Here is a 26271-nt window from a genome sequence, read left to right as displayed (position 1 = left end):
TGAACACTGTCATGTGCAAGAGCAAACACAAGAAAGAAGTAACTAAAACTGGGATGTTTGAATCCACCTGTCAAACACATGATACAACTGATTTCAACTGTGCAGTTTTATTATTTGTTTGTCAGTCCTGAATATGCATAAAATACGCTTTAAATCTTGATGCTGGGGAATGTGGAGGAGTCCGTGCACCAAATCTCAGTCACATTCTTTGATGTTTTCCTTTCAGGGGAAGCTGCAGAAGCACCAAGCCTTTGAAGCTGAGGTGCAGGCCAATTCAGGAGCCATCATTAAATTGGATGAGACTGGAAATCAGATGATAAATGAAGGCCATTTTGCATCTGAAACCATAAGAGTGAGTTTTAAAGCTTTTTACCCCTCCCCCCCTCTTACAGGCCATTCCTTAAGCACTTTGTTCAGATTGCACAGATAGCTCTATATTCAAAACCACTCTTTAAAATTCTATGGGTATTTGATTAGTCAAATAATGAGAGAATTTGTATTTTTAAGCTCAGAGGTGTTTTTCTCTTTCATGAGCACCCAGCTCATACCTTCTTTTAGATGTGGTTCTGAGGAGAATTGTTTAAAGATGAGATGTTTTTGTAGTGATTATCAAACTTGATTGATAAGTTTAGCATTTCATTCTAACTTGCCTTCACTGGTTCAGTCCTTCACGCCGTACCGGACTGCCCAGCGCCCGATAGTCACGGCCACCCAAGTGGGGTCCCACATACGAGTAGGTGAAGCTTGTGGCTCTGCAGTGCAACTTCCTTTTGCAATGTCTCCTTTCTTCCTTGGTTGACAGTTTGCACCATCCTTCTGGGCACTGCTCAGAGCTCTTTCCTCCCTTGAAATCTCTTTAATTGAACTTTCTGAGTGGATTAAGTGGTATCCGCCCATGATGTTCAAAAGCTTCTCTTGAATGACTTTCAAGTTTCAGGTCTCGATGAGCAAAGTGTTATAAACAATGGGTGGAGCAGTTACTTTCCTGTTTTGCAAGTTGTGTGCATGTGTGGGAGTGCAGTTTTACTTTTTGTTGTCTATAAAGTTTATAGTAGCTCCCAACAGTTTTGAAAGGCCAAGTGCAGCCAGAGAAACTCAACATTAAAACTAGTAATTGTTCCTAGTGTGTCCATATCATGTCACTTCACAATGTTAACTAAATATATAAACTGTTTAGTGTTAAGAGAAGTGGTTAAAATACAGTGAAATGGCATAAGTTTGACTTGAAACAAATGTGTTGTCTTAAATAAAAATAAATTCCCAAAGGAAGATGCAATTCACTTATTGTGAGTTGACTTTCATATAAAAGACTGAACATTTGAAGGGGAGAGCAGCAAATTTTTGGTCTGACTTCACATTAGTATAGAATTTAAATCAAATTTTATCTCAGGATGTTTAGCTCATAGTTATGTAAAGATATTTGATAGCTTCATTAATTTATAACAACTGTCTAAATACTCAGTTCAGTAATTCCTATTTTTGTGTTACACCACTTTATATAATTTGAAAACTATTTACTGGAGATAAAATCGTGAGGTTTGTCCCTTACCCTTTGTCTAAGGTAAGGTTTAGGATGTACAACTTCAGAAAAATAAATAAATCTACTGTTAAGGACAGGAAGGGAATAAATCTCATCTTCTTTGACAGGGGATTTTAATAACAACATCCTTTTTTTTCAGACTCGACTGCAGGAGCTGCACCGACTATGGGAATTACTGATGGAAAAGATGAGAGAGAAGGGAGTCAAATTATTGCAAGCACAGAAGTTGGTGCAATATTTACGGGAATGTGAAGATGTCTTGGACTGGATCAATGATAAGGTGCATAATTACCTCCCTTTACTGTCTCCTTGATGGGAAATTTGATGTGCTTGTGTGGAAAATTTCTGTCAGCATAGAGTTGCTGGAGGTCAGGTAATCACAGAAAGCTTGTAAAGGCACCTGTATATTTTATTTAGTTATTCACATTGCATCAGCAGTAGGTGTGCAAACTACTATTGCTCTTTTGCAGCCCCAAAAAAAGTTACTAGTCTGAGAGGAAGCCTGTGTGTTGGGCAGCACTTAGCATAAACAATTCCTTCTTTGCTTTGAGAAGACAAATAAAATTCAAGTTTCCTCTAAGGGAAATCTTCAACATGAAAAGGAAATGTTTTTTAAGTAAATATTCTAAATTACTTGTTTCAGAAAAGAGCCAGCCTAAGCAGCAAGCAGTGTGTACATCGTTACTAAATGATTGGAATATCTTTAGATATACATTGTAAGGACATGAACTGCAGGAGGGGACGGTTGGCTCTTGATTCTTTGAACTCTAAGGAAGCAGACCGCAAACCACACTATCAAAAGAAAAACAGCCACAAAATAATCTCAGTGGTTTCCTTAAATGATAGTTTGCTATTTTGTGTCACTGTAGGTTCAAACTGTAAACCCTGTATAACTGTTACTGAATACAACACTGCACTTTTTGTGCAAAAATCTTGCATCAGAAGCCTACAGCAAATGCCCATAAACAGTGTAAAAAGGAACAAATTCTAGTCACTCTGTGTGCTAAGAATTAGTACTTGAAAAATTAATACGATCAAGGAAGATGAAAAAATAATTCTCTTAGTGATCTTGCATATTTTCTGCAGTAATGGGTAGGTGTTGGGGCAGGGAATGGAGTTCAGTGGATAAAACTTTTTTAAATCTGACCTTAAACACTGTGATTGTCTTTGACCTATTGAAAATTAGGACAGTTTGCTTCCTAATTTTTAATAGTGTTTTCCCATAGGATATACTGAAATTAACTTTTTTTTTTTCACTGTGCTAGGAAGCAATAGTGACCTCAGAAGAGCTTGGACAGGACTTAGAGCATGTTGAAGTTTTGCAAAAGAAGTTTGAAGAGTTCCAGACAGACCTTGCAGCTCATGAAGAAAGAGTAAATGAAGTGAACCAATTTGCTGGCAAACTTATTCAGGTAAGCATTTATGTCTGTTGAAGATCTCTTTTGGCAAGTCAGTTATCACAGCAAACGTTTGTCTGTAACTTCCCCTCTTTTCTCCCTGGTTTGGGGCAGATCTTTAAGCTTTGCTCCACATGGGTACTTGGCTATCTTCACCTTAAATGGTCACCATTTGATTCACTTGTTCTTCTGCCAAACAGCCTGAATAACTGCCCCAGCTGGGAATGTTTCTGAAATTGTGGAGAGTAGTGATTAGTAAGAGAAACTGTCATACTGGGGTTAAATATATTTCTCTTGGACAGGGAGGTTTAATATCTATTCTGTTTTGACATCTGGGGCGTGAACAAGGATGGAGACAGGGCAGGAAGTGTTTCATTCCAGGGAAAAAGAAGATGCTGTTTACAGCCCTCTTCCTATGGCCTAATTAGTATATAGGGAAACCACTACTAGAGTATTGAGTGTTTGCACAGTGAAATTTCAGGGAAACTATTGAATTAAGTGATCATCTGGAAAGGACAGTAATTATAAATTGATCTCTTGAAGACCAGCAGCGTTTTGTCAATGGACATAAAGCCAAAGAACATAGGAAAATAGCATTTTTCCTTTGCTTGCCAGGAACAACACCCTGAAGAGGAACTGATAAAGTCCAAACAGGATGAAGTAAATGCAAGCTGGCAGCGTCTTAAGGGACTTGCCCTTCAGAGGCAAGGAAAGCTCTTTGGGGCAGCTGAAGTGCAGCGTTTCAACAGGTATGAACTTGGCTGGATCTGCTGAATGATTTAACCCTTGTGTGGGTGTTTAATGATGCATTCAGCTGCACACAGTAGTATGAGAAGAGCTACTGTCTCCTATGGCTTTGCTTTGCTCTTCTGCATGACTTGTTCAATGAAGGCCTTGTTGTTCTACAGTTACTTTAGAATGGTCATTCTGATGGAGCTTTTCAGCACTTGGCAGTTTTATTCATTCCTGCTAATGGCAGTTTTGCTCTTCTTTCCTCTGAGGGCTTTTTCCCCCAGTTCTGTCCTAGATGAGCCTTAAGTGGGGTGTGCTTTTTTTTATTGGATGTCAGCCCAATTGTTTTGGAGGCTTTGAGCAATGCCTTTCTATTCTCATCTCCATCTACAGCATTTTGAGATTTGCTGTAATTAAGTTGGAGACGGGTCCAGAGGGGGAAATGGATCCACTCCGTGACAGTGCTGAGTGGTGCTGTAATTCCTGGTTTGCATCTGGTCACAGCGGCCTGTTAATATACTTCAGAGTTTCATGAGATGCAAAGAAAGTCTATTTGTTTGTTTTCTAAAGGATGTTTGTAGTTTGCTGCAGTGTTTATATATATGGGTTTGTATGCCAGTACGTCTGGCACATGTATGGAAACACATCCTGCTTTCTTCCTTTTTCCATACTAGACAAACTGTTTTCAATTTGTGCTTTGTTCTGAAGGGATGTGGATGAAACAATCAGCTGGATTAAGGAGAAAGGGCAGTTGATGGCCTCAGATGATTTTGGCAGAGACTTAGCCAGTGTGCAGGCATTACTGCGCAAGCACGAAGGCCTGGAAAGAGACCTGGCAGCTCTGGAAGATAAGGTACCCCTGCAAGGTGTATTTTACCTTTAGTTTAAACGAAGTCACCTGCTTGTAAAAGGCTGGAAGCTCACTCAGTTTATCCCTGGGTTTAGGTGAAGGCCCTGTGTGCAGAAGCTGACCGTTTGCAGCAGTCTCACCCAATAAATGCTTCCCAAATTCAAGTGAAACGGGAGGAACTCATTGCCAACTGGGAACAGATCCGGACGCTGGCAGCGGAGAGGCATGCTCGTCTCAACGACTCCTACAGGTGGGTCACTGCAGCAGGGCAGTGGTGCTTCCCTCCTTGTTCACATTTGACAGAGGGCTCTTGGAAGGAGAAGAAAGGGGTGCTGCTTCCAAAATTTTGGGATGATTCTGTTGTTTTTGGAGCAGTCTTGTTCACCAAATTCTATTTTACACTAACTTCTCATAGTAAAAGAAATATTTACATGATTGAAAAATTATTGCAGCTTTTGTCATTCTCTGGCTATGGATCAATTATGAAAATAGACACAGTGATGCTTTAGGGCATTTGCTATTTTCTCTACCTGAGTTGAAATGTGCATTTTGAAGTACATTATCTGACTGTGTTTCAGCTTTGCTGAAAAAAAAAAGCTTTTTTAATACTTTTATTACAAATCTGTTCACTGTGGAGTCTTTAAGAGTCTCTGTGAAGACTGAAGTATGATATATTGTTTGATGCATTGTCACAGACCAAATAAATGAATTCCCTGTTTCTGTGGTAGTTCTTTGTTGCTGTGGGTTTTGTCTTCATCCAGTCTTGTGCCTATACTGATCTGGTCTCTGAAACATAACCTGTTAGATCACTGTTGAGAAGCCGTACTAAAAACAAACTAATCCTGATGTGGTGGTTAGTTTACATCCTTTCTGGTTTTGTTTTTCTGCCCTTTGTTCCCTCCCACGATGTGGGATTTTTGGCAGTGGAGACCCACACAAATAATCTTTTTCTTTACCTTCCCTGTCTTAGTATCTTCAGAGCAATTGACAGCAAATGTAAAAGGGAAACAAACTGATCAATTTTGCTGATAAGTGTTAAGCATATGCCAAAGGCAACAACTAAAGGTATTCTGGAAGGAATTTGAGGATTTGTTTGCTTGTTTTAAGGCTGAGTCATGTGCAGTTGAAATTTTCTGACGGTTCTCTCCTCCCCACACACCATAATGGTTGTGACAGAAGCAGCCCTGTGGATTATCTTGAGAACTATACTTTGATTTCTGTTGTCCTCAGTGTGTAGTTAGGAATATTAATTTTACTTACAATATAAGTTATATGCAAAACGTGTCTTTGAGGCATTGATTTAGAACCCAACATTTTCATAACTTTAAAAGGCTTCTTGTTTGATTGAAAGCATATTTAGTTATTCAATATTCTGAGCACACTTTTATGTTGTTTTATTTGATCTGAGGAACAGCTTTTATGTTTGTAACCCTTTCTTTGGAGAAACGGGAGAGAAACTCTGCGAATTAATTATTCCCAACCATTTTTTCCTTTGCTTACCTAAGGCTGCAGCGCTTTCTCGCAGACTTCCGAGACCTCACCAGCTGGGTGACTGAGATGAAGGCTCTGATAAATGCTGATGAACTTGCCAATGATGTGGCTGGGGCAGAAGCTCTTCTAGACAGACATCAGGAACATAAGGTAGAGTGGTTATACAGCCAAATCCAGTCAACAGCCCTCTGATTTGTATGTCTAACACAGTCTCTGAGTCAATGTTGCAGCACTGGAATGCTTTGATCATCCAACTAACACAGTACTAGGTTGCTGTCCTGATTTAATATTTTTAAATTGTTTCTAGATGGTAGATATATACTAATTACTAAGTATTTAAGAATGCTTATGATAATATTCTATAAAAGGTAGGCCTGATAGCAGCCAGTTGGACTAACGACTGTTTTAGTTCTCCATCATGAGGAATTCCTGTAATTAAGCAGAAAAAATACAGCTCAAATCAACTTCTAGTTTCATTTTAATGTAGGAATTTAACCCTAACCCTTAAAAAAAGGTCCCCTGGCTGCCCAGGGTGGGCACCCTACCTTATGTGCATTGTAAGGTAATTCTGACACTCTATGCTAAGATAAATTTTGCTTTTTCACATCTCCTTCCTTAGGGAGAAATTGATGCCCATGAAGACAGCTTCAAATCTGCTGATGAGTCAGGCCAGGCTTTGCTCTCTGCTGGGCACTACGCTTCTGATGAAGTTAAAGAAAAGGTAAGTTGAGAGCACAAGCTCCTAGAAGAATTTTGTCTCTTTCTTCTGTGTCTCTTAATTTAAAAGGATGATCACATCAGGAACTGGAGATTTCATTCTTTACACAGGAAGTCATTTTCAGTTCAGTGCTAACCACTTTTTTAGAGTGACAATTTGATTTTACATCAAGATGGAAGTGAACTAGAGTGTTAAATAAAATTATTATGTATTCCTCTTCCCAATCGATCAGCTGACCATCCTCTCAGATGAAAGGTCTGCCTTGCTGGAACTGTGGGAGCTCCGCAGACAGCAGTATGAGCAGTGCATGGACCTGCAGCTTTTCTACAGAGACACTGAACAAGTTGACAACTGGATGAGCAAACAAGAGGTGAGTGCAAAGCTTTGAATGCTCCAGATACAGTGGACTTTAATTTCTGGGTAGTCTTCTGTAGGCTTAAGTAGTTGGTATTGCCTACTGACAGTGCCATAAGCACCCACTAGTGAGTGGGTGCTGTGCAGAGTTATTTATCTGTCTGCCTGAAATGGTGCAATGGCTGTTTCCATCTAATGCTGAAACTATGAACTGTGGCAAGTGGGCTTGATGTGGCTTTTGTGTGTGTTAACTCTTGTAAAATGCTGGTTGAATAAGAAGATGGAAAAAATTATTGGCTGTTAGAAGCATAAAGCAAACACCATCCCAGATGTCATCTTTTACATTTCAGTAATAACATATGGCAGGAAATACCCCTGGCTGTGCTTGAGCTCACTTAGAGCAGCTGAGTATGGAAACATAAAAATGTGTTTGTGTCCTTACTTCAGGCATTTCTGCTGAATGAAGACCTTGGTGATTCTCTGGACAGTGTGGAGGCTCTTCTGAAGAAGCATGAAGACTTTGAGAAATCCCTAAGTGCCCAAGAGGAGAAAATCACAGTAAGACATTGGCATTCGTCATCACTAAATGGGCAGGAAGTGAAACAAGGGCATTTGTTGACTGGGGAGGAGACATTGCTGGAGGATAGTAAAGGATGGGGTTTGCTTTGCAGAATGATCTGCCGAAATGTTCTGTGGGATGTAACAGGTATTGTCTCTAAAACAGAAAATAGTGGAGAAAGTATGGGATAGGGCTTGGCTTTTGTCTCAGAGCCAGGTAACCTGGTGCTTCCTTATCAGACCAGCACACAGGTGGATGAAGATTTGTCAAAAACCTGCGCTTTTCCACATGGAGAGGATGAGGGTACAGAGAGAAAAGGGTGTAAGGATAGATCTGCTAATGGCTTTCTGCCAGTTTTACTGTGATAAACTTTGGGGAATTGATGTACTAAGCAAATTTGCATAAGCAATTTCTATTACACCAAATAAATGGAAACTTGTTTTCCCTGTAGGCATTAGATGAGTTTGCTACTAAGTTGATTCAGAATAACCACTATGCCATGGACGATGTTGCTACACGCAGAGATGCTGTAAGTATCCTAAATGTATTTGGACTGTGGACTTTAAATCTTGTTCTGCTTTATTATTTTACATGGTATGACTTCAATATAGAATAAGTCAGTGGAGTTGTCCCAAGAGGGGTACAGTGGTGGTACTTACAAGCTTGAGGAATTTAAAAACCTTTTACTTTCTTTTTTTTTCAGCTGCTAAGCCGCCGAAATGCCCTTCATGAAAGAGCCATGTACCGCCGTGCTCAGCTGGCAGATTCTTTCCATCTGCAGCAGTTTTTCCGAGATTCTGATGAGCTCAAGAGTTGGGTTAATGAAAAGATGAAAACTGCAACTGATGAGGCCTACAAGGTAAGCACAACGATGAATGGTAGAATGCTTTTAAGGCGGTACTGGAATTAATGTAATCAGTCTAATGATACAAAGCAACATCAGCCAAAATGTTGCTGATAGTCGGTGGTATTAATAGCAACAGGAGGAACTGTAATTTCTTCCTGACCCCAAGGGGCATTTTTCCATCATGCTGTAATCATGCCTATCCAATAGCTTAAGAATTCTGATTTAAGGCATATTTTTGGCACCAAATCCTCTGGTGACATCATGACATGTCTATGAAAGTAGTCCAATTTCAAAAATTCTTGAGACCTTTGGGTACTGATTTTGCATTGAAATGTTCTATTTCTTTCTTCATCTGTAGGATCCATCAAACTTGCAAGGTAAAGTTCAGAAACACCAGGCTTTTGAAGCAGAGCTGTCTGCTAACCAGAGTCGTATTGATGCCCTGGAGAAAGCTGGCCAGAAGCTGATTGATGTCAAGCACTATGCGTCAGATGAGGTGGCATCTCGCATGAATGAAGTCATCAGCTTGTGGAAGAAGCTTCTGGAGGCCACTGAGCTCAAAGGTACGACTCGCTCAGAAGAATATGGACAAATTTCTAGAGAGTTTAGCTGGGAGAAGACCGGAAATGAGTTAACTTCAGTTTCCACTTCACTTACCTTGTCCTGTTCTCCTCTTGCCCCTGTCTCCCTCAGGTATAAAACTGCGAGAAGCCAATCAGCAGCAGCAGTTTAATCGCAATGTGGAGGACATTGAGCTCTGGCTGTATGAAGTAGAAGGACACTTAGCTTCTGATGATTATGGAAAAGATCTTACTAATGTTCAGAATCTCCAGAAGAAACATGCCCTGCTAGAGGCAGATGTTGCTGCCCATCAGGTAAGGGAAAAAATTTTTATTCCTGCCTTTCCAGATATGCTCAGTCAGAGACCTTAGCAGGTCTGGTTTTTTATAATTTTTTTAGCTTTGGGTTTTACAGTTTGCTTATCAAAAATAATTTTGAACTGAAACATACTTGTATGTCTCTAAGAATAATATCTTTATGACTTTAATAGAAATGAGCTTCTCAGTCACTACAGCCACCTCACAGAACTTCTGAACTAATGCTGTTGCTGGATCAATTTTAGGATCGGATAGATGGCATTACCATCCAGGCACGCCAGTTCCAAGAGGCTGGGCACTTTGATGCTGACAATATCAAGAAGAAACAAGAAGCTTTAGTGGCTCGCTATGAAGCTCTGAAGGAGCCCATGGTAGCTCGCAAGCAGAAACTCGCAGATTCTCTTCGCCTGCAGCAGCTTTTCCGTGACATTGAGGATGAAGAGACCTGGATTAGGGAAAAAGAACCTATTGCAGCTTCAACAAACCGAGGTTGGTCCATCCTGGTATCTCTAGGATTTAGATGTCAGAATTGCTGTGTTATAAATTGTATCTTTATAGAACATTCCCTGAAAATTTCAGAACTGTTTGCTCTAATTAACATTGTACAGAGTTACATATTTGCCGTTGCCCAGGGTCTCTGTTGTGTTGCTTATATAATTCCAGTGGTAACTTAGTTTCCATAGTGCTCTGTCTTCATTGTTAAGAGTTTTCCCTCTGCAAGTTTGTGTAGCGCTGGCTACAGCTGCCTTGAAATTTTTGTTTCATCTACTGACTCTGATTTAGCTGATTAATTATTTTGTATCTTTCAGGCAAGGACTTAATTGGTGTCCAGAATCTGCTAAAGAAGCACCAGGCTTTGCAGGCAGAAATTGCAGGCCATGAGCCTCGCATTAAAGCAGTCACACAGAAGGGGAATGCTATGGTGGAAGAAGGTATGTCTCAATATTTTTTAACTCTGGCACAGTCTTTTGTTCTCTGGCCCAGCACAGTTAAGAATTACTGCCTGTTTTTATCCTGACAATAGACAGGTACCTACTAGCAGGATGAACTCCTGGTCATCCTTTCACCTGAAAATAAAAATAGGTTCCTTGGTGGGAACCTGTCATAATTTTCATAGATCTCCATCTACTCTTGATGAACACTTATTTAGCAATTTTCTACCTATTGTATTTAGTCTCTGTAATTACATCTGTTAAAGGGTTCTATCAGAGGTACATAACCATGATGCGAGAGAAAATTCTCTACAAAGACAAATTGCTTTTAAATAAATAGGCATGTTTATTTCCGACTGGGTGTTTTTAACATGAAAAAACAAACAAAAAAATCCTGCAGGTCTGCAATAATATCTGTCTGCTGCCAGAACTCTGGAAGGAGATGACCTTTCCTGTTTCATCATTGAGAAATGTTATGATATGTCTTGTTTTATTCCTAATGATTAAGATATGCTAGTACAACTTGATTGACAGGTTCAGTGTTTTCCAGTCTGAGGCAAAAGGACCAGCTGAGTTGTGTTTTTATTATTCTAGTCTGAATAGGCTTTAAATTGGTCTAATTTCTGTCACTTTGAAGAACTACAAGTAACCTTTTAATGTGTATTGGTTTTGTCTGCTGAAGTCCTTCAGTTCCCTGTGCTTCTGTTCCATAGGACACTTTGCAGCTGAAGATGTGAAAATCAAACTGAACGAGCTAAACCAGAAGTGGGACTCTCTGAAAGCCAAAGCATCTCAGCGTCGACAGGATCTGGAGGATTCCCTGCAGGCTCAGCAGTACTTTGCTGATGCTAATGAGGCCGAATCCTGGATGAGGGAAAAGGAGCCCATTGTAGGCAGTACAGACTATGGGAAAGATGAAGACTCTGCTGAGGTACTTGAGGTTCTTGTTTAAACCAGTTCTGCCTAAGTACAGTGAGGATTTATCCGGTGGTAAAAAAATGAGCTCTGATAATTTCAGGATTCTTATTGAAGAGGGCAGATTCTTGCATCAAGAAAGATTTTGGCTCTTAGTCAAAAGATGACAATTTTTCCTGTGTCTTAGTTGTTATTGCACATGAAATTCTGCTGCTCAGTATATTAAACCAACTATGAGGAAGCTTTACCTCTGTATTCACTCTTTTACAGGGTTTTGTTTTTTTAAGTATAATGAAAATAATATCAGCAAATTCCTCATGGGATGAGCATTTCAGTATGAGCCTGGTTTTCAGCAGTTCATTAGTCTGGAAGTAATTTTTTTTGTCTGGAGTTGTTTTATTGGTATCATTCTGCAGTCAAACACCACGTCCCGGGCAGTGCTGACTGACAGTTTATCAACGTGAAGTGCAGTTTAAAGGCACACTTTAAACTTACCCATATCACTCTGGAAATAGTTACTTCTGGTCAGAACAAAAGAATGGAATGTTGCTGAGATAAGGCAGAGGCAAAGCACCAGGAGCATTAGGACCACTATCTAGCCTGTGAATAAATAGAAGTGATTATTCCCATGAGAGTCACAAGGCTGGCAGCTCTGAAAAACCCACATTCCCTGTGTGTGGAGTCAAAGTATATATTTTAAGCAGAGGCATATTTGTAAAATGTCAAGGTGTGCATGTTGTTGCTATCATCCACTTTCAGGCTCTTCTGAAGAAACATGAAGCTTTGATGTCTGATCTCTCCGCTTATGGCAGCAGCATCCAGGCATTAAGGGAACAGGCCCAATCGTGCAGGGTAAGGAAAGATGCTAATCATGTACCTAAAATTCATGGATCAGCGAAAGGTGAAAACAAAGCTCAGTAACAGTTGTTGGTTTCGAGAGGTTATTGAAGACTGTGCCTGATTTTCTCAAAAAAAATTGGCAGTCTGTTTTTATAATCGTAAGACAGCTGCATTGTTTTGAAATAAAACAATTTAATGTGGTGGTTTTCAGGGTTTGAGCCCAGACAGCACCTAAACTGACTCTACAGTAGCTTTAACTACAGCTGAAGTCTATTCTAGGACAACTACATTGATTATAATAAACATGGAACAGCTTATTTTTTCTTGTGCTCTATTTTTTTAGCAACAAGTTGCTCCCACAGATGATGAAACTGGAAAAGAGCTCGTTCTGGCTCTCTATGATTACCAGGAGAAGAGTCCCCGGGAGGTGACAATGAAGAAGGGAGATATCCTCACCTTACTCAACAGCACCAACAAGGTGGGCTCCAGCCTCTTGCTTTGCTGCTTTGCTTGGCTCCCTCAGTGCTGTGCTTTGTTTGGTTTTGGCACATTTAGCCCATGTTCCCATTCAGCACTTCAGCTGAACCTCTTCACTTCATTTCCATCACTCCTCTACAGCTGCCAGCTTTTCCAAGACAGGGCACATGTCTGTGAGAACTTTAATTCCCTGATGTGGAGGAATTTTTGGCCAAATATAAGGGGAGACATGGGAGTAAGATCTCTATCTTCAAGAGGCAGTTCGTTTGAAATTATCTCCATAACAAGAGCAAGCTGTTGAGAGCATCACTGCTTTCCTTGTGTTAATAGAAGTCTCTGATCTGCAGCATTCAGTTGCCCAGCATTCTTTATGCTTGATGATGGCCTCACAGTGGTTGCTTTGTGGTTTTCTTCCTTCCAGGACTGGTGGAAGGTGGAAGTCAATGACCGTCAGGGATTTGTACCAGCTGCCTATGTGAAAAAACTGGATCCTGCCCAGTCTGCATCTCGAGAGAACCTCCTGGAGGAGCAAGGCAGCATAGCACTGCGACAGGAGCAAATCGACAACCAGTAAGATCTAACTGATGAGATATGACACCGCCAGCATTAGCTGGCTTGGCCTTTGCTTCACAGATGCCACCTGCTTAGGTTAATGCTTCTTACACGAGGGAGTAATTAACTGGAGCAAAACAAAGGGCTCCTTTACCAGAGGCCCAGATTCAGTTATTTTATTCTTACTCTAGATTTTCTTGTTGCTTTTCCCATTTTTAACTGTTAAACTCATGACACTAGAGCTCAGCTTACTGTCTGACTTGAGTATTTTATGTGTTCCTTTTGCTGTTGTACCTAACTACTTAAACTTGTTTGTGAGATATATATGTCCTATGCAGCTCTTGTATATGTAGTTGTCACTTCTTAATGTGTGATCTATTTTGAAAAGCTTTCTTAAATTTGATTCCATAAAGTACAGTGCTCTCCCTATACAGGGCTGCCTCTGGAGGTGCCCTCCTTACAAGCTGGGGCTACTTTGCTTGCTAGATCATCACTTTTTTTTCTGAAATGTGGTGCCAGTATTTGTTACCATTATAGGAGCTAAAACATGTCCCCCCTTCTTTTTTTTTCAATTTTTATCATCTGTTTTGAAAGTGCAACATATCGTTGGCAAACAGAAAACTGCAAGGCTACTTGGTAATGACCTTCTTAAAGCACATGGTGGCTGAAGATTAATTCAAGCAAGGGCTGTGGGTGATAGCTGTGAATGCTGGCTCATCTTATCAAGCCACTTGGAAGCCAAAGCTGAAAGTTTTCTCCCATCTGTTTGTGCAGCTACATTGTCGTTCTGTGTGAGAATTTGCTCCCACTCAGTTGTGTTGAGTCATCAGTTATTACAGTGACATGCAATAATTACTAGCCTTAGCTCTAGAATTAAAAAACTAAAATAAAATCACACAAAAAACCCCACCAACCCATAACAAAACCCCTTTTTATCGGCACGACAAAAAGATGCTGGAAAATTGTGGCACATTGGTCAGGATTTTAATAAAATAATTCCCTCCATGGGTTTGCATGTGGCTTTTAGTAACTAGAACAGGGTGCCTTATTTTAGAGCCAAGGAGTGGGGACCACTTTCTAGTTTCCAATCCCATGGCACAATAATCAAGAAGTGAGGAGACCTTATAGAGAGAGCTCAACTGTACTGCTGAGCTTTCCTTACGTGAATTGTACTCCTGGTCTGATTTGCTTTGTTTGCTTCTGAACAACACCTAATTTTCTCCATTTAAATGTGAACTCTTACTCATCTCCTACCACAGACCAGCCATGGATGGAGCTGCTGCTTTCATTATTTTTGTTAATCTGACTAATTTTTTGCATGCATTTGCTGTGCTCCCTGTCTGTGCAGGACTCTCATAACTAAGGAGGTCGGCAGTGTATCTCTGCGTATGAAACAGGTCGAAGAACTGTGAGTAGGATTAGCCCTTTCCTAAATCATGCTGTCTCCACACTGTCACTGTTCATCCTCCCTTTGTTTCTTTCTTTGGGAAAGCTGCTCCAAAGAGACATGAAGGAGGCAATTTCTGCAATGAGGATTAGTTTAGATGAATGTGGTGGTCTGTGTTTCCAGCTGCTTATCTTGCTGGGCACCTCTGTGCTGCTAAATTGGTTCATGTTTATTCCATCACGCTGATTTTGCTTACCAAAGAGGCTTTAGGTCTATCTAGACTGTTTTCCTTAAAAAGCATCTCTTGCATTTTGTGAGGTGCAGATAGAAATATTGGTTTGTTTATATAAATATATACAAAATACATCTACCAAGTATTGCATCACATCTGAATGTCTTAAGAGTTTGGGAAGGGTGGGGCTATCATGGTTTATCACAGAAAGTAACATTTATGCTGGATAGTCAAAAAACATTATTTATATAGGGTGATTATTTCTTAATTTTAACATCAACTAGATTTTGAAACTTGTGTTCGTGTCTCCTGGAAAAGATACCAAGTTTGCATTATACAGGTGGAAGTTACTGGGAAATCCAAAGCCACAGTGTTTATTGGCTGTGCTTGTCTTTTCATAGCAAATGTGTTTCTTGAGAATTAAAAGTGAAACTTTTATGTAAATCTCTCAAGTGTTGCAAAGCAACTCTGAGGTAAGGTCTGCTTCTAAAGGAGTTTTGCCCCAGATCCTCTATGAGCTTTACAAGTATTTAATAGCTGACATTGTTTGCTGAGGCAAACAGCTGCAGTTAGGGCTGGCTTCAAATCAGTGTTTTCCTGAAGTCAGGGTAGAAAGTTTCTATTTAAGCCTAATATGAAAGATTCTTAGTTCCTTTCTGCCCAGCCTTAAACTACAATAAACAGGAAGCCACGAAGTCTCAGCTTCCATGGAAGGAGAGCTGGTTTGTCAGTTTGGTATATAGACATTACAGCCCAGGATACTGAGGATTATTTTAAGGAGACTTTGTCATCTCTGAGCTGTTGGTTAGGAAAATGCTCCAGGATTGAACTCCTCAAGCTGGGGGGTTGTAACTGCTCAGTATGTGCCCTTGTGCTTCAGGGTGGGAAATGAAAACATCCCCATTTGAGGCCCCTGGAGGTACCTCAGCAGTGTCTGGTATTGTTTGACTTAACAACATCAGAAGGAATATAGCTTAATAATGAGAATCTATTGCTGCTGTTGATCACTGCAGTAGACCAATGTTCAAACTGATTCAGGACATAAAACCCTTCCAGATGCAGAAAAAAAGTCTCATCTTCTGGAAGACTTAAAATAAAGGAACATGAGTATTAAGAGTGTGGCTTTTCTGAAAGCAGGTTTTTAAAATCCAGGCATTATTATGCATTGCTAGAGAGATTTGTAACTCAGTGACTGCAAAACTGCTCTTGGCTTTTTTCAGCAATAGCTTGGGAAGGGTCTTGTAGGATCATCTGTGTCTAGTTGATTACAAGGTGGTTTTAAATAACTGGCTGGTCTTAAGAGGTTTATTTGCCCCTGTGCAGACCAATTTAAACATTTTTGAGGTTTTACTTTTTGTCTATTCTAATGTAAATGAGGAGTAATATCATTGATATTGAGAATTCCACAGATATAAAAAGTGCATGTGAAATGAGTTTCATGGGTTTTTCAGTTGAATATAGGTGTGTTATCATATAGATTACACCTTGCTTAAACATTCAGCAGATTTTGCACTGGAATGGCTAGTGAGGATGTTTATGTTCTAAAGCTGGGAGGCCAGTGGATTTTAGTAATCTGATGACAGACTTGATGTACTCTAGGAAAATTATCTCTTGGCAAGTAAGAGCCTATGGAGTCATTCCTGCCCTGCAGTGATACTGAGGTTTAAGAACCTACCCCAGCCTAGGCTGTGATTTGGGTTTGCATTTGCCCAGTGAGGCGTTGCATGTGGGAGTTCCCATTTTGGTGTGCAATCCATGTGGAGGAGAGGCATGGACAGTCCTCATTCCCAACTACACATGAGTAGCTCATCCTGTAGCAGAACAGGGCATAAGTTCAGAGTTTCTCCATTTTTGGGGACTCCAGTACTTGGGAAATTCCTGTGATTGGACTCAGTTCCATCTGACTGTTTCCTGCTTTCCTTTCCTGCTTGTCCCAGGTATCACTCTCTCCTGGAACTGGGAGAAAAACGTAAAGGAATGTTGGAAAAAAGCTGCAAGAAGTTCATGCTTTTCCGTGAAGCCAACGAGCTCCAGCAGTGGATCAATGAGAAGGAAGCAGCACTCACCAGTGAGGAAGTGGGTGCTGACCTGGAGCAGGTGGAGGTGCTGCAGAAGAAATTTGATGATTTTCAGAAGGTATGTTGTGATGCTGCATAATGTGTGTGTTAATTTTGGCCTTTCTCTTCAGGCTTTCTGATCATGTGTCCATGACAATTCTTTATAGCTGAGTATGAAATATGGCTTTGATTGGACATAAAAGGTCCATAAAAGGTATATATGAATCTTTTCTTTCATTTTGTGAGGCTAGAGAGAATGCCACATTCAAGTGTCTTCAGTTTGATTACATTGCCCAGGTTGCTCCGTGCTTCCCAGCTCCCAGAGAGCTAAAACCCTCTTTCAGCACTTTGCAGTATAGAATCTGCCAAGCTTTGGAGGAATTTCAGTTTGTGTAAAGCATAGCCTTCAGTTAAGCTATTCCTGTTGAAAGGAAAGATGCATTTTGGTTTCCATCTGTAGAGTTATTTCCCTGAGATATGGGGGGGGGGGTGGGGAAATCTGGCAGCTGGGATTCCCTGGCGTAGGCTCTCTGGGAACTGAGGGCCATTGTGCTCAATTCCTGCTGTTCACACACTGGGCACTCCTGGTGAGCTACCTAGTTCCACATGTTTTGCATGGGTGAATGTTAATGCTGGGATATTTCCCTGTTCTGTGTAGGATCTGAAAGCCAACGAGTCACGCCTGAAGGACATAAACAAGGTTGCAAAGGACCTGGAGTCAGAAGGGCTGATGGCAGATGAAGTACAAGCAGTACAGCAACAGGTGCTCTTTTTCTCTGCCTTAATCTAATCTAAGAAGCAAAAGATTTTCCTCCTTTCTTTTGTCTGTTGTCTTTGCCTGACATTGCGAGGTTCAGGCTGTTCTCTAGTGTGGCCATCCCAAGAAGACCTTTAGAATTATATTTTTTAATAATGCTAGAGCAAATTGCAGCATCTAGAGCTTTTTCCTTTCTTTTTTTAGGAATGGAAAGTCTTTACAATAATATCAAAAGTCATGGAGAATCCACACATTAACTTCATATAAATTTGAAATTTAGCCTTTATTTATGTGCAGGAAAATGGGTGAGGAATGCTAGGGAAAAAGAGAAATAAAACAGAGTGCAATTCAGAGCGGAGGGGATTTGTGGGTTTTCTGTTTTGGTTTGGATTTTTTAGGGCTTTTTTGCCAGCTTTTTACATACTTGTGCTGTAAATAATTTTATCCTGTGCCAACTAAGTATGAAGCATGTTGGGAAAAACATTCTTTCTGTTAGAAAATAACAAGTTGTTTGTCCTGTCTTCTTTGCAGGAAGTCTATGGGATGATGCCCAGGGTAAGTGTTAATTTCTGAGGTGGATGGGGTGGCAATTGTAACAGGTTTGGGATGTACAAAAGAGAAGTTCAGCCATAACTGTAGTTCATTTCCATGATGGAACTCACTAATGACTTTGAATGGACATTCAAAGATAAGATAATCTTTGATTCCTTTGTTTCCTGAGTGTCTTGCCCCACATCACAGATCTAAGCAAGCAGCATAACCCAAATTGATACAAATACTTGCATGAAAAAATGTATTTACTCTGTTAAGGATTGAACATGGAGATATTTTCAAGATTTTTTTTACTGTATTCTGATAGTTTTAGATTCTGTTTTGTATTTAAAGCTGTTTCTTCACATTTTCAAACAGGATGAAACTGATTCTAAGACAGCGTCTCCTTGGAAGGTAGGTGTCATTGCTTAGTAGCACACAACAAGAAAATAAAAAAAAAACTACAGCACATAATCTTTTTTAGACCATTTACTTTTCCTGTGCCATAGAAATTGTCAACAGCCTTATTTTTACCTCTCTGCTACAAAACTCTGTTTAGTTTTGAGTTTGTACTATCAGGGTGATTCCAGTTTCTGGCCAGTAGATATTGAATAATCCCTTGTTCACTTTGCATGAGTTCTTTGCTTTCTGCTTGCTACAACAAAATGTTTTTATTCCTCAAAGTCAAAACCATTTATGTCAATATTCCTTTAGTAAGGGATATGCTGTATTCCATTAGTCACCACCAGCTCATTTTCTACAATAGAAGAAGCCTTTCTCCATTCATTAGAGGCCTACAATGGAAGAGCTGTCACCTACTAAAGCACAATAATATCTTAAATATTTTTAAAATTATCTAACATTGTGTTTTCCCTAGCATTTCATTCTCGTGTTTTATGTCTTGCACCTACTCTGTTAGACTTAAAGTTGCTTGTACATCTTTTAAGTTGTGTGAATGTGGGGAAACCAGGTTAGTATGCAATATTTTGGCAAAAAATGCAGCCATGTCACCAGGAACTGGTGACTTTTAAAGTATTTTTTTGCAGATTATAAACATGTACATCGAATTCTAAGAGTCCCATAGTAACTTGGCAAACTATGACTAAGATTTTGGGGTTTTTTAAATTCATGTATTGAATGTTACCTTTAAATTTTCCTCTTCTTTGCCCTCATTAAGATTTGTTTGCTTCAGTTTACACTAATAAGACAGTGCTTGCTTGTGAATTCTGACTATTCTTATTTTGCTCTATAATACCTTAGGTATTACAGCCAATTATTCTCAATTGCTTTTGTTATTTACTTAGATTGTCTTTCTTGGTGATTTCTATTTGGTTTTTTTAAGGACTTTTCTTTCAGTCTGGTTTTGCTTTTGGTTAGAGTTGACTTCAATGCTATATTTTTTATTTCTGCCTTTTCACGCAGTCTGCACGTTTGATGGTACACACTGTGGCAACCTTCAACTCAATCAAGGTAATTACACAATTTTCTCTGACCTGATTTAGAAGTTGTGAACATTTTTTGCCCTCCTTTTCCACAGTCTTTGTCTTTCATTAAGCTTTATAAATTCTTTTGAATCAATTTATTGAAAGAATGTATATATTAGTATATACAGCATTTGCTTCTCAAGTTACATCACTGTCTCATTGTATACATAAAATCATTTGGTTTTACAGCTCAGGAGAAACCCTTAATATTTAACTAAGCTGTCGGAATTTGTGCATTCTTCTGGAATTAAGCAGAATTTAGTAACCTTCACCTGTAGTGAAAGACCAATCTTGACTTTTCATTTCCCTCATCCAGGAGCTGAATGAGCGCTGGAGATCTCTGCAGCAGTTGGCAGAAGAGAGGAGCCAGTTGTTGGGCAGTGCCCACGAGGTCCAGAGATTCCACAGGTGAGGGGTTTGTTTGGTCTTGACTCAAATGCTTTGTCTGTCAAGAATTCTAAAATATAGTGGGACCTGTTCTAAACAAATCATATTCAACCCCCAGCTTGTTCAGTGGAGAGGGTGGTCTTGGTTTTAATTCTCTTTTTGCCTTTCCTTCCTTCAAATCAGAGATGCTGATGAAACCAAAGAATGGATAGAGGAGAAGAATCAAGCATTAAATACAGACAACTATGGGCATGACCTGGCCAGTGTTCAGGCTCTGCAGCGCAAACATGAAGGCTTTGAGAGAGACTTGGCAGCTCTGGGAGACAAGGTGAGATTCTGAGGAAGAGAACCCAAAAGCTTTCTTTTTATCTGCCAGAAATGATTGAACTATAGCAGTTCTTCTCTCTGTCTTCATTGTGTTTATTTCCCCTTCTCTAATCCTAGGTGAATTCTCTTGGTGAAACTGCCCAGCGTCTGATCCAGTCACATCCAGAATCTGCTGAAGATCTCCAAGAAAAATGCACTGAGTTGAATCAGGCTTGGAATAGTCTGGGAAAACGTGCTGACCAGCGCAAAGAGAAGCTTGGAGATTCTCATGACCTGCAGCGTTTCCTCAGTGATTTCAGGTAGTGATGCTATTCCCCCTCTCAATTTGTTTATTATTAGTGAAGTATATGTGGCTTATTGTTCCACAGGAATATTTCTGTGAAGGGTTCAGAAAAGGACTGTTTTCCCTGTTTTGACTTACTTCAGTGGAGGGAGGGAAAAATACCCTATTACTGTGTGTCCACAGGGACCTCATGTCTTGGATCAATGGAATCCGGGGTCTGGTCTCCTCAGATGAACTCGCAAAGGATGTGACTGGAGCTGAGGCTTTATTGGAAAGGCACCAGGTATGTGAAAGATAAGTGTTATCATAAACATCAACAAATGTTTCTTTTTTCTGACACTTTCCAATCAGAGTTCCAAAACCAGATCAGTTCAGCTCTGGTTATTGAGCAGCACATCTCTGCCCCTTGCAGGAACACCGCACGGAAATAGACGCAAGGGCTGGCACTTTCCAGGCATTTGAACAGTTTGGACAACAACTTCTAGCCCATGGACACTATGCTAGCCCAGAGATCAAGGAGAAACTGGATATTCTGGACCAAGAACGGACAGACCTGGAGAAGGCCTGGGTCCAGCGCAGAATGATGCTGGACCAGTGCCTGGAACTACAGGTACTCTGCTGCAGTTTGAATAATAATTCCTCTTTTCATTAAAAAGTTTATTATTTTTTGGTGATAACAGTGCTCTTGGTCTGTCTTGCTCACGCTTTGGAGTTTTTTCTCCCCAGCTGTTTCATCGGGACTGTGAACAAGCTGAAAACTGGATGGCTGCCCGGGAGGCTTTCCTAAATACAGAGGATAAAGGAGACTCCTTAGACAGTGTGGAGGCACTCATCAAGAAACATGAAGATTTTGATAAAGCAATCAATGTCCAGGTGAGGAGTGTAGCTGAAGTAAGGGGAAAATAGTTTCCTTTTTCTCATAGGAATTATTAGCAAAAGGAGTTCCTGCCATGTATGGCTTCTGAAGTCCAGTTCTGAATATTCAGCCATGTGGAATTTGCTGCAGAAGTTTAGAAGCAGTTTATGCAGATCAGGATGTATTTCATTGCCTACAGACAGTGTAGAAATAGTGGCAAGTATTTGTGTGAATTTACTGATTTGAAATTACTTTTTCCCTTTATTTGTGGCAGAAAAGGGTGTATTTCCAGTTTCTTGTAGCAGAAAGCTGCCTAGATTTATTGGGAGATCATACTGCTGAAGTTTTAAGCCCAAAAGATCCTTTTTTCCTAAATGCCACAGGTGAAAGGTGTTCTAAGTTGAACTCTACAGTCCTAGGGAACAGAGACTTCCTTCACAGAGTCACAGTAATGTAAATTTAAAGAAGATAAAAAGGCTTGTTCTGTTCCAGACACTGCTCATCATTTGACTTTAGGGAACCACAGTTCTAATTCATGGTTTCTGGTTTGAATAGGAAGAGAAAATTGCTGTCCTGCAATCCTTTGCTGACCAGCTGATTGCTGCAGATCATTACGCCAAGGGAGTCATCGCCAACAGACGCAACGAGGTCCTGGACAGGTCAGTGCTGCCCTGGGAGGAGAATGCAGATGACTGGAAATCCTCTTTAGGGACGTTCTGTAGCTGTTGAAGGCGATGCCTCATGTGGCTCTAGTGTTCTTCATTGTATGTGTCAAATTACTGCAGGTGGCTTCGTCTGAAAGCCCAAATGATTGAGAAGAGATCAAAGCTGGGAGAGTCTCAGACCCTCCAGCAGTTCAGTCGTGATGTGGATGAAATAGAAGCCTGGATCAGTGAAAAGCTCCAGACTGCAAGTGATGAGTCATATAAGGATCCCACAAATATCCAGGTGAATGTGGTTCTTGGCTTAAAAATCAGAATATCATTGTTAACTTTGCAAGGCCTCCTCTGCTTTGAAAAGCCATGCTCAGGAATTCTTGTTCAGAGATGACAGAATAGTGCATCATGTTGGACATGTTCTCCTTTTAACAAGGAGAAAATGGAAGTTACATTATGCATGAAAGGAGACCCAAAATAGGACTTGGTTAGTAATTATTCATGCATATGATTAATTATTCATGCATATAATTAATAAGATATACGGTATCCGCAGCAGAAAGTTTCCTAAAGAAACCCAAGTGGCTGTTCTGTCTCTCTCCCAGCATCTAGACAAAAACATAAGGAAACTGAATTCTTGAGTCTCAACTCTTTTACATTATAGAATGCGAAACCTCATTTATTTTTCAGTATTAAGGAATAAAGTTACCTCTTATGTTTTAATTCTGGTTTATGAAGTAGTATGAATGCACTGAACTACTTCTCTCAATCTGTTTTATAGCTTTCCAAACTGCTGGTAAGTAGTTTGGACTAGCCCTGGTATGTGAATTTATTTTCTCTGTATAAGCTTCTGTGTGAGCCCAAGCTCTGGTTGCTGCTCCATCCATCAGTTCATGCAATCTCTTTGTTTTCTGTTAGTTCTTGACCTCCATCCAGGTGCAGCTGTTGATCCTTGTCCTATGGGTGTGGCTTTTTTGTTAATGCCTATTCAGCATCATTTATTCATGTATTCGTTTTGCAGGTGTTCTGCATGATCTGTTTAATCTATGCTGCATTAGTGATGTAGTTTGGGCTTTTTTAGGAGTTAGCCTATAGGAAAATGGGGTTCTATCCTCCTTTCTCAGAAGAAGAGGCTGTTTGGTCATCACTTGTGATGATTTAACACAGGACATAATGCCAAATCCATGAGCTTCTGTTTGTAGAATCAAATGCTGAAGATGGAGGATTCAATAAATGATAGATCTTGATTGGCTTAGTTCTTGCAATAGAATAGAAGGGAATAATACAGAAAGAACACTCCAGAAAAAGAGATGTAGCAGATGGAAAGCTGACAGCACTTGAAAGAATCCAAGAAGTGCAGTAAAATGAGAATGTGTGGAAGGAGAAGACAGAACAAAGAAAGAGGAAGCTAACAAGAGTAAGAAATGAAATAATCATTTGTCACTTCAGAGTATGGTACATTAAATTACTATTTTTTTAGTTGAAAAAAAAATAGAATTTTTTATTAAACTGTAAAGGCTTGTCTGCAATTTGTTGTCATGGTAATTCTATGGAGATACGCAACTGGCAACTTTTAAATTGAATTTTCCAAGTTGGTGGATCTAGCTTTGAGGGACATGCTTTTATAATCTCAGGATTTGGGTTTACAGTTCCCAAAATGAAGCAGTTCATGCAGAATTTCTCATACCAGCGCCATAGTATTTTTCCTTTTTTATTTTTAATCTAACATTTCCTTTCATTCCATTCTCTAGGACACTCTCTACCCATGTCCAATGTCACTAGCATTTCCAGTTTATACTTGCAAATTCTGTCTTGTCACTTTTGTGCTATTGTCATATTCCTGGTGGGTGGATGGATCGTGGATACATGAGAGCTGCACACTCCTTCCCACACCGAGGCTCCTGTTGTTCTCATGGTGCTCTCAACTTGGCAGAGAAAAATTCTTACCAAATAATTCAGTTATGTTTTTATAGAAGTTTTTGGCTGTTAATTCACTATTTTTATATATATATAATGGGGCTGTGTATGGCTAATATCACAACTGTGCAGAAAGCAGATAAGCTGGAGCAGTGATTTCTGTTAATTACCTATGGATTAGGAAGGGAAGTAGGAATTTGTGCAGTTACTGTAGGAGTAGAAAGGATGATCTACTCTACTCAGGGTATGTGTAATTGCTGCTTTTCAAAGGGGTGCATTGAAAATGAGCAATCTTTACTGCAGTAACAGCTCAGCTCAGTGCAGGGAATTTTGCATTGGCACCCGTGAAAATGCAGAACATCATGTTCATGTGAAATACAGAATACACTGCCAGAGTTCTGTGTCTCAGCTCACCCACAGTTTTGCCAGGTCAAAACTTGGTGGTTACTCAGGTAATGAGAGTAACCATTGGAGTGAGCAGTAAATACCCTACCCAGAGAGGACTTCCTCAGCTCAGCCTGCACATGAAGCTTATGACACCCCAGCCCATGAGAACAATGGAGGAGCCCTTTGTGCAGTGTCTGATGGTGTTGGGTCTGTCCTTGCAGAGCAAACACCAGAAGCACCAGGCCTTTGAAGCCGAGCTCCATGCCAACGCTGACCGCATCCGTGGCGTCATTGACATGGGCAACTCCCTCATCGAGAGGGGCGCGTGTGCTGGCAGCGAGGACGCCGTCAAGGTGGGCACCTTCAAGTCTTGCTTGGCTTTGCTTTGAGCAGTGTTTGGGTAATTGAGTCCAGACAGTGTCCCTCTAGAACAAATCTTGCTTTATAGAAGCTTTTGTACTTCAACTACACAGTGTAAATCATGTGAATTATTCTGCTTCAGTCTCAAGGAGGATAAATTTTCTGATCCTGTGACTGACATGTAAATTATAGCTGGGCAGTACAAAATGCTGACTCTAACTTGCGTATCTGGAATCAACAGCAAAACCTCCACCATGGTCTGGTTTTGTGTTTATCAGAACTTTTTTCATTTTTCTTTTGTGACGTTTACTTATCTTTCCCACTTTCCGATAGGCACGCCTGGCTGCCCTGGCTGACCAGTGGCAATTCCTGGTACAGAAATCAGCAGAGAAGAGTCAGAAACTGAAAGAAGCTAATAAGCAACAGAATTTCAATACTGGAATCAAGGACTTTGACTTTTGGCTTTCAGAGGTAATAAGATGGGAATTAATTACTTGTGAGACTTCTTTTTTTAAGTTTGTATTACTTTTGCTGATGTTAGATTTTGTGGAGCACTGTTTACCTTTGAGCAAGTCTAGGTTTATTTAAAAAAAAACTTTATTACTAGTAAAATTCTTGTGGATGTGTTCATGTTATTAGTTATAAACAATAAGGTGAGAAGAAGCAAATTTGCATGGAACTTTTTAGGTATTAAACAGGTGACAAGGTGAAGGCTTAGTAGAAAATTGAGAAGTAATTTGCATGGTTTTACAGCATTATAGTTTCAAGGAGTTTGTGAAACACAATTTGTTCTTCGTTCCACGTTTCCTTCTCCATCCCCAGGTGGAGGCTTTGTTGGCATCTGAAGACTATGGGAAGGACTTGGCATCTGTTAACAACCTTTTGAAGAAACACCAGTTACTGGAAGCTGATATATCTGCTCATGAGGTATTGCTTTCTCTTTCAGTTTTGGAAGATAAATCATAGTCATAAGCAAATTCTCTAGGTATAACTCCTGATACCTGCTGCAGTCACAGACTTGTCAGAATGTGGTTTTTAACAAAACGAGTCAGATTCTGATTTTCATCCTGACATAATGAGCAGAGAAACAAGACCTGAGCAATCCCTGCTCACTCTCTCCCACATATCCAGGACCGCCTGAAGGACCTGAACAGCCAGGCTGACAGTCTGATGACCAGCAGTGCCTTTGACACATCCCAAGTGAAAGACAAACGTGAGACCATCAATGGGCGCTTCCAGCGCATCAAGGGCATGGCCAGCGCCCGCCGTGCCAAGCTCAACGAGAGCCACCGCCTGCACCAGTTCTTCCGTGACATGGACGACGAGGAGTCCTGGATCAAGTGGGTGTTTGGGAAGTTCTGGGCTTGCCAACGACACTCATATCCTTTAGTGTGGCTTTACAGCTGCCTTCCCACAACTGTGTGTCTATAGGAAATCACCTTTGCTGCCATTATGGAAAAACTGTTTTGGGTGTGGTTTCTTATCTTTAGTTTTCTTTGGTCAAATCCCAGTAAGAAGAATAACACAGTTTAGACTCGGACCAAATAACTAAAATTTCATTCTAGTCT

The 26271-nt window shown here is 40.3% G+C and overlaps 1 protein-coding gene across 9 annotated transcripts in view; it reads left to right on the top strand.

Annotated features, from left to right (window-relative positions):
- SPTAN1 (spectrin alpha, non-erythrocytic 1) overlaps positions 1-26271 on the top strand; it is a 46301-nt gene that overhangs the window by 8736 nt on the left and 11294 nt on the right. For 4 of the 9 annotated variants that reach the window (XM_032131110.1, XM_032131108.1, XM_032131115.1 and 1 more), the window contains exons 3-41: positions 227-352; positions 1680-1820; positions 2806-2952; positions 3553-3686; positions 4378-4522; positions 4615-4769; positions 6025-6160; positions 6630-6731; positions 6961-7098; positions 7530-7640; positions 8093-8170; positions 8345-8500; positions 8847-9051; positions 9182-9363; positions 9612-9855; positions 10176-10298; positions 11012-11229; positions 11973-12065; positions 12397-12531; positions 12952-13100; positions 14431-14490; positions 16639-16837; positions 17417-17521; positions 18047-18070; positions 18425-18460; positions 19469-19516; positions 19847-19938; positions 20101-20245; positions 20362-20543; positions 20711-20810; positions 20940-21137; positions 21254-21400; positions 21939-22042; positions 22169-22331; positions 22821-22835; positions 24565-24696; positions 25037-25174; positions 25526-25630; positions 25835-26043. In XM_032131110.1, the coding sequence (XP_031987001.1) occupies positions 227-352; positions 1680-1820; positions 2806-2952; positions 3553-3686; positions 4378-4522; positions 4615-4769; positions 6025-6160; positions 6630-6731; positions 6961-7098; positions 7530-7640; positions 8093-8170; positions 8345-8500; positions 8847-9051; positions 9182-9363; positions 9612-9855; positions 10176-10298; positions 11012-11229; positions 11973-12065; positions 12397-12531; positions 12952-13100; positions 14431-14490; positions 16639-16837; positions 17417-17521; positions 18047-18070; positions 18425-18460; positions 19469-19516; positions 19847-19938; positions 20101-20245; positions 20362-20543; positions 20711-20810; positions 20940-21137; positions 21254-21400; positions 21939-22042; positions 22169-22331; positions 22821-22835; positions 24565-24696; positions 25037-25174; positions 25526-25630; positions 25835-26043 (5120 nt within the window). The remainder of the gene's footprint in view (positions 1-226; positions 353-1679; positions 1821-2805; positions 2953-3552; positions 3687-4377; positions 4523-4614; positions 4770-6024; positions 6161-6629; positions 6732-6960; positions 7099-7529; positions 7641-8092; positions 8171-8344; positions 8501-8846; positions 9052-9181; positions 9364-9611; positions 9856-10175; positions 10299-11011; positions 11230-11972; positions 12066-12396; positions 12532-12951; positions 13101-14430; positions 14491-16638; positions 16838-17416; positions 17522-18046; positions 18071-18424; positions 18461-19468; positions 19517-19846; positions 19939-20100; positions 20246-20361; positions 20544-20710; positions 20811-20939; positions 21138-21253; positions 21401-21938; positions 22043-22168; positions 22332-22820; positions 22836-24564; positions 24697-25036; positions 25175-25525; positions 25631-25834; positions 26044-26271) is intronic. The other 5 variants (XM_032131109.1, XM_032131114.1, XM_032131111.1 and 2 more) reach the window with 3 other exon arrangements.

This window comes from Corvus moneduloides, chromosome 21 (assembly GCF_009650955.1).
Source record: "Corvus moneduloides isolate bCorMon1 chromosome 21, bCorMon1.pri, whole genome shotgun sequence".
Taxonomy (NCBI): Eukaryota; Metazoa; Chordata; class Aves; order Passeriformes; family Corvidae; genus Corvus; species Corvus moneduloides.
This window is presented reverse-complemented; position numbering and strand designations above follow the sequence as displayed.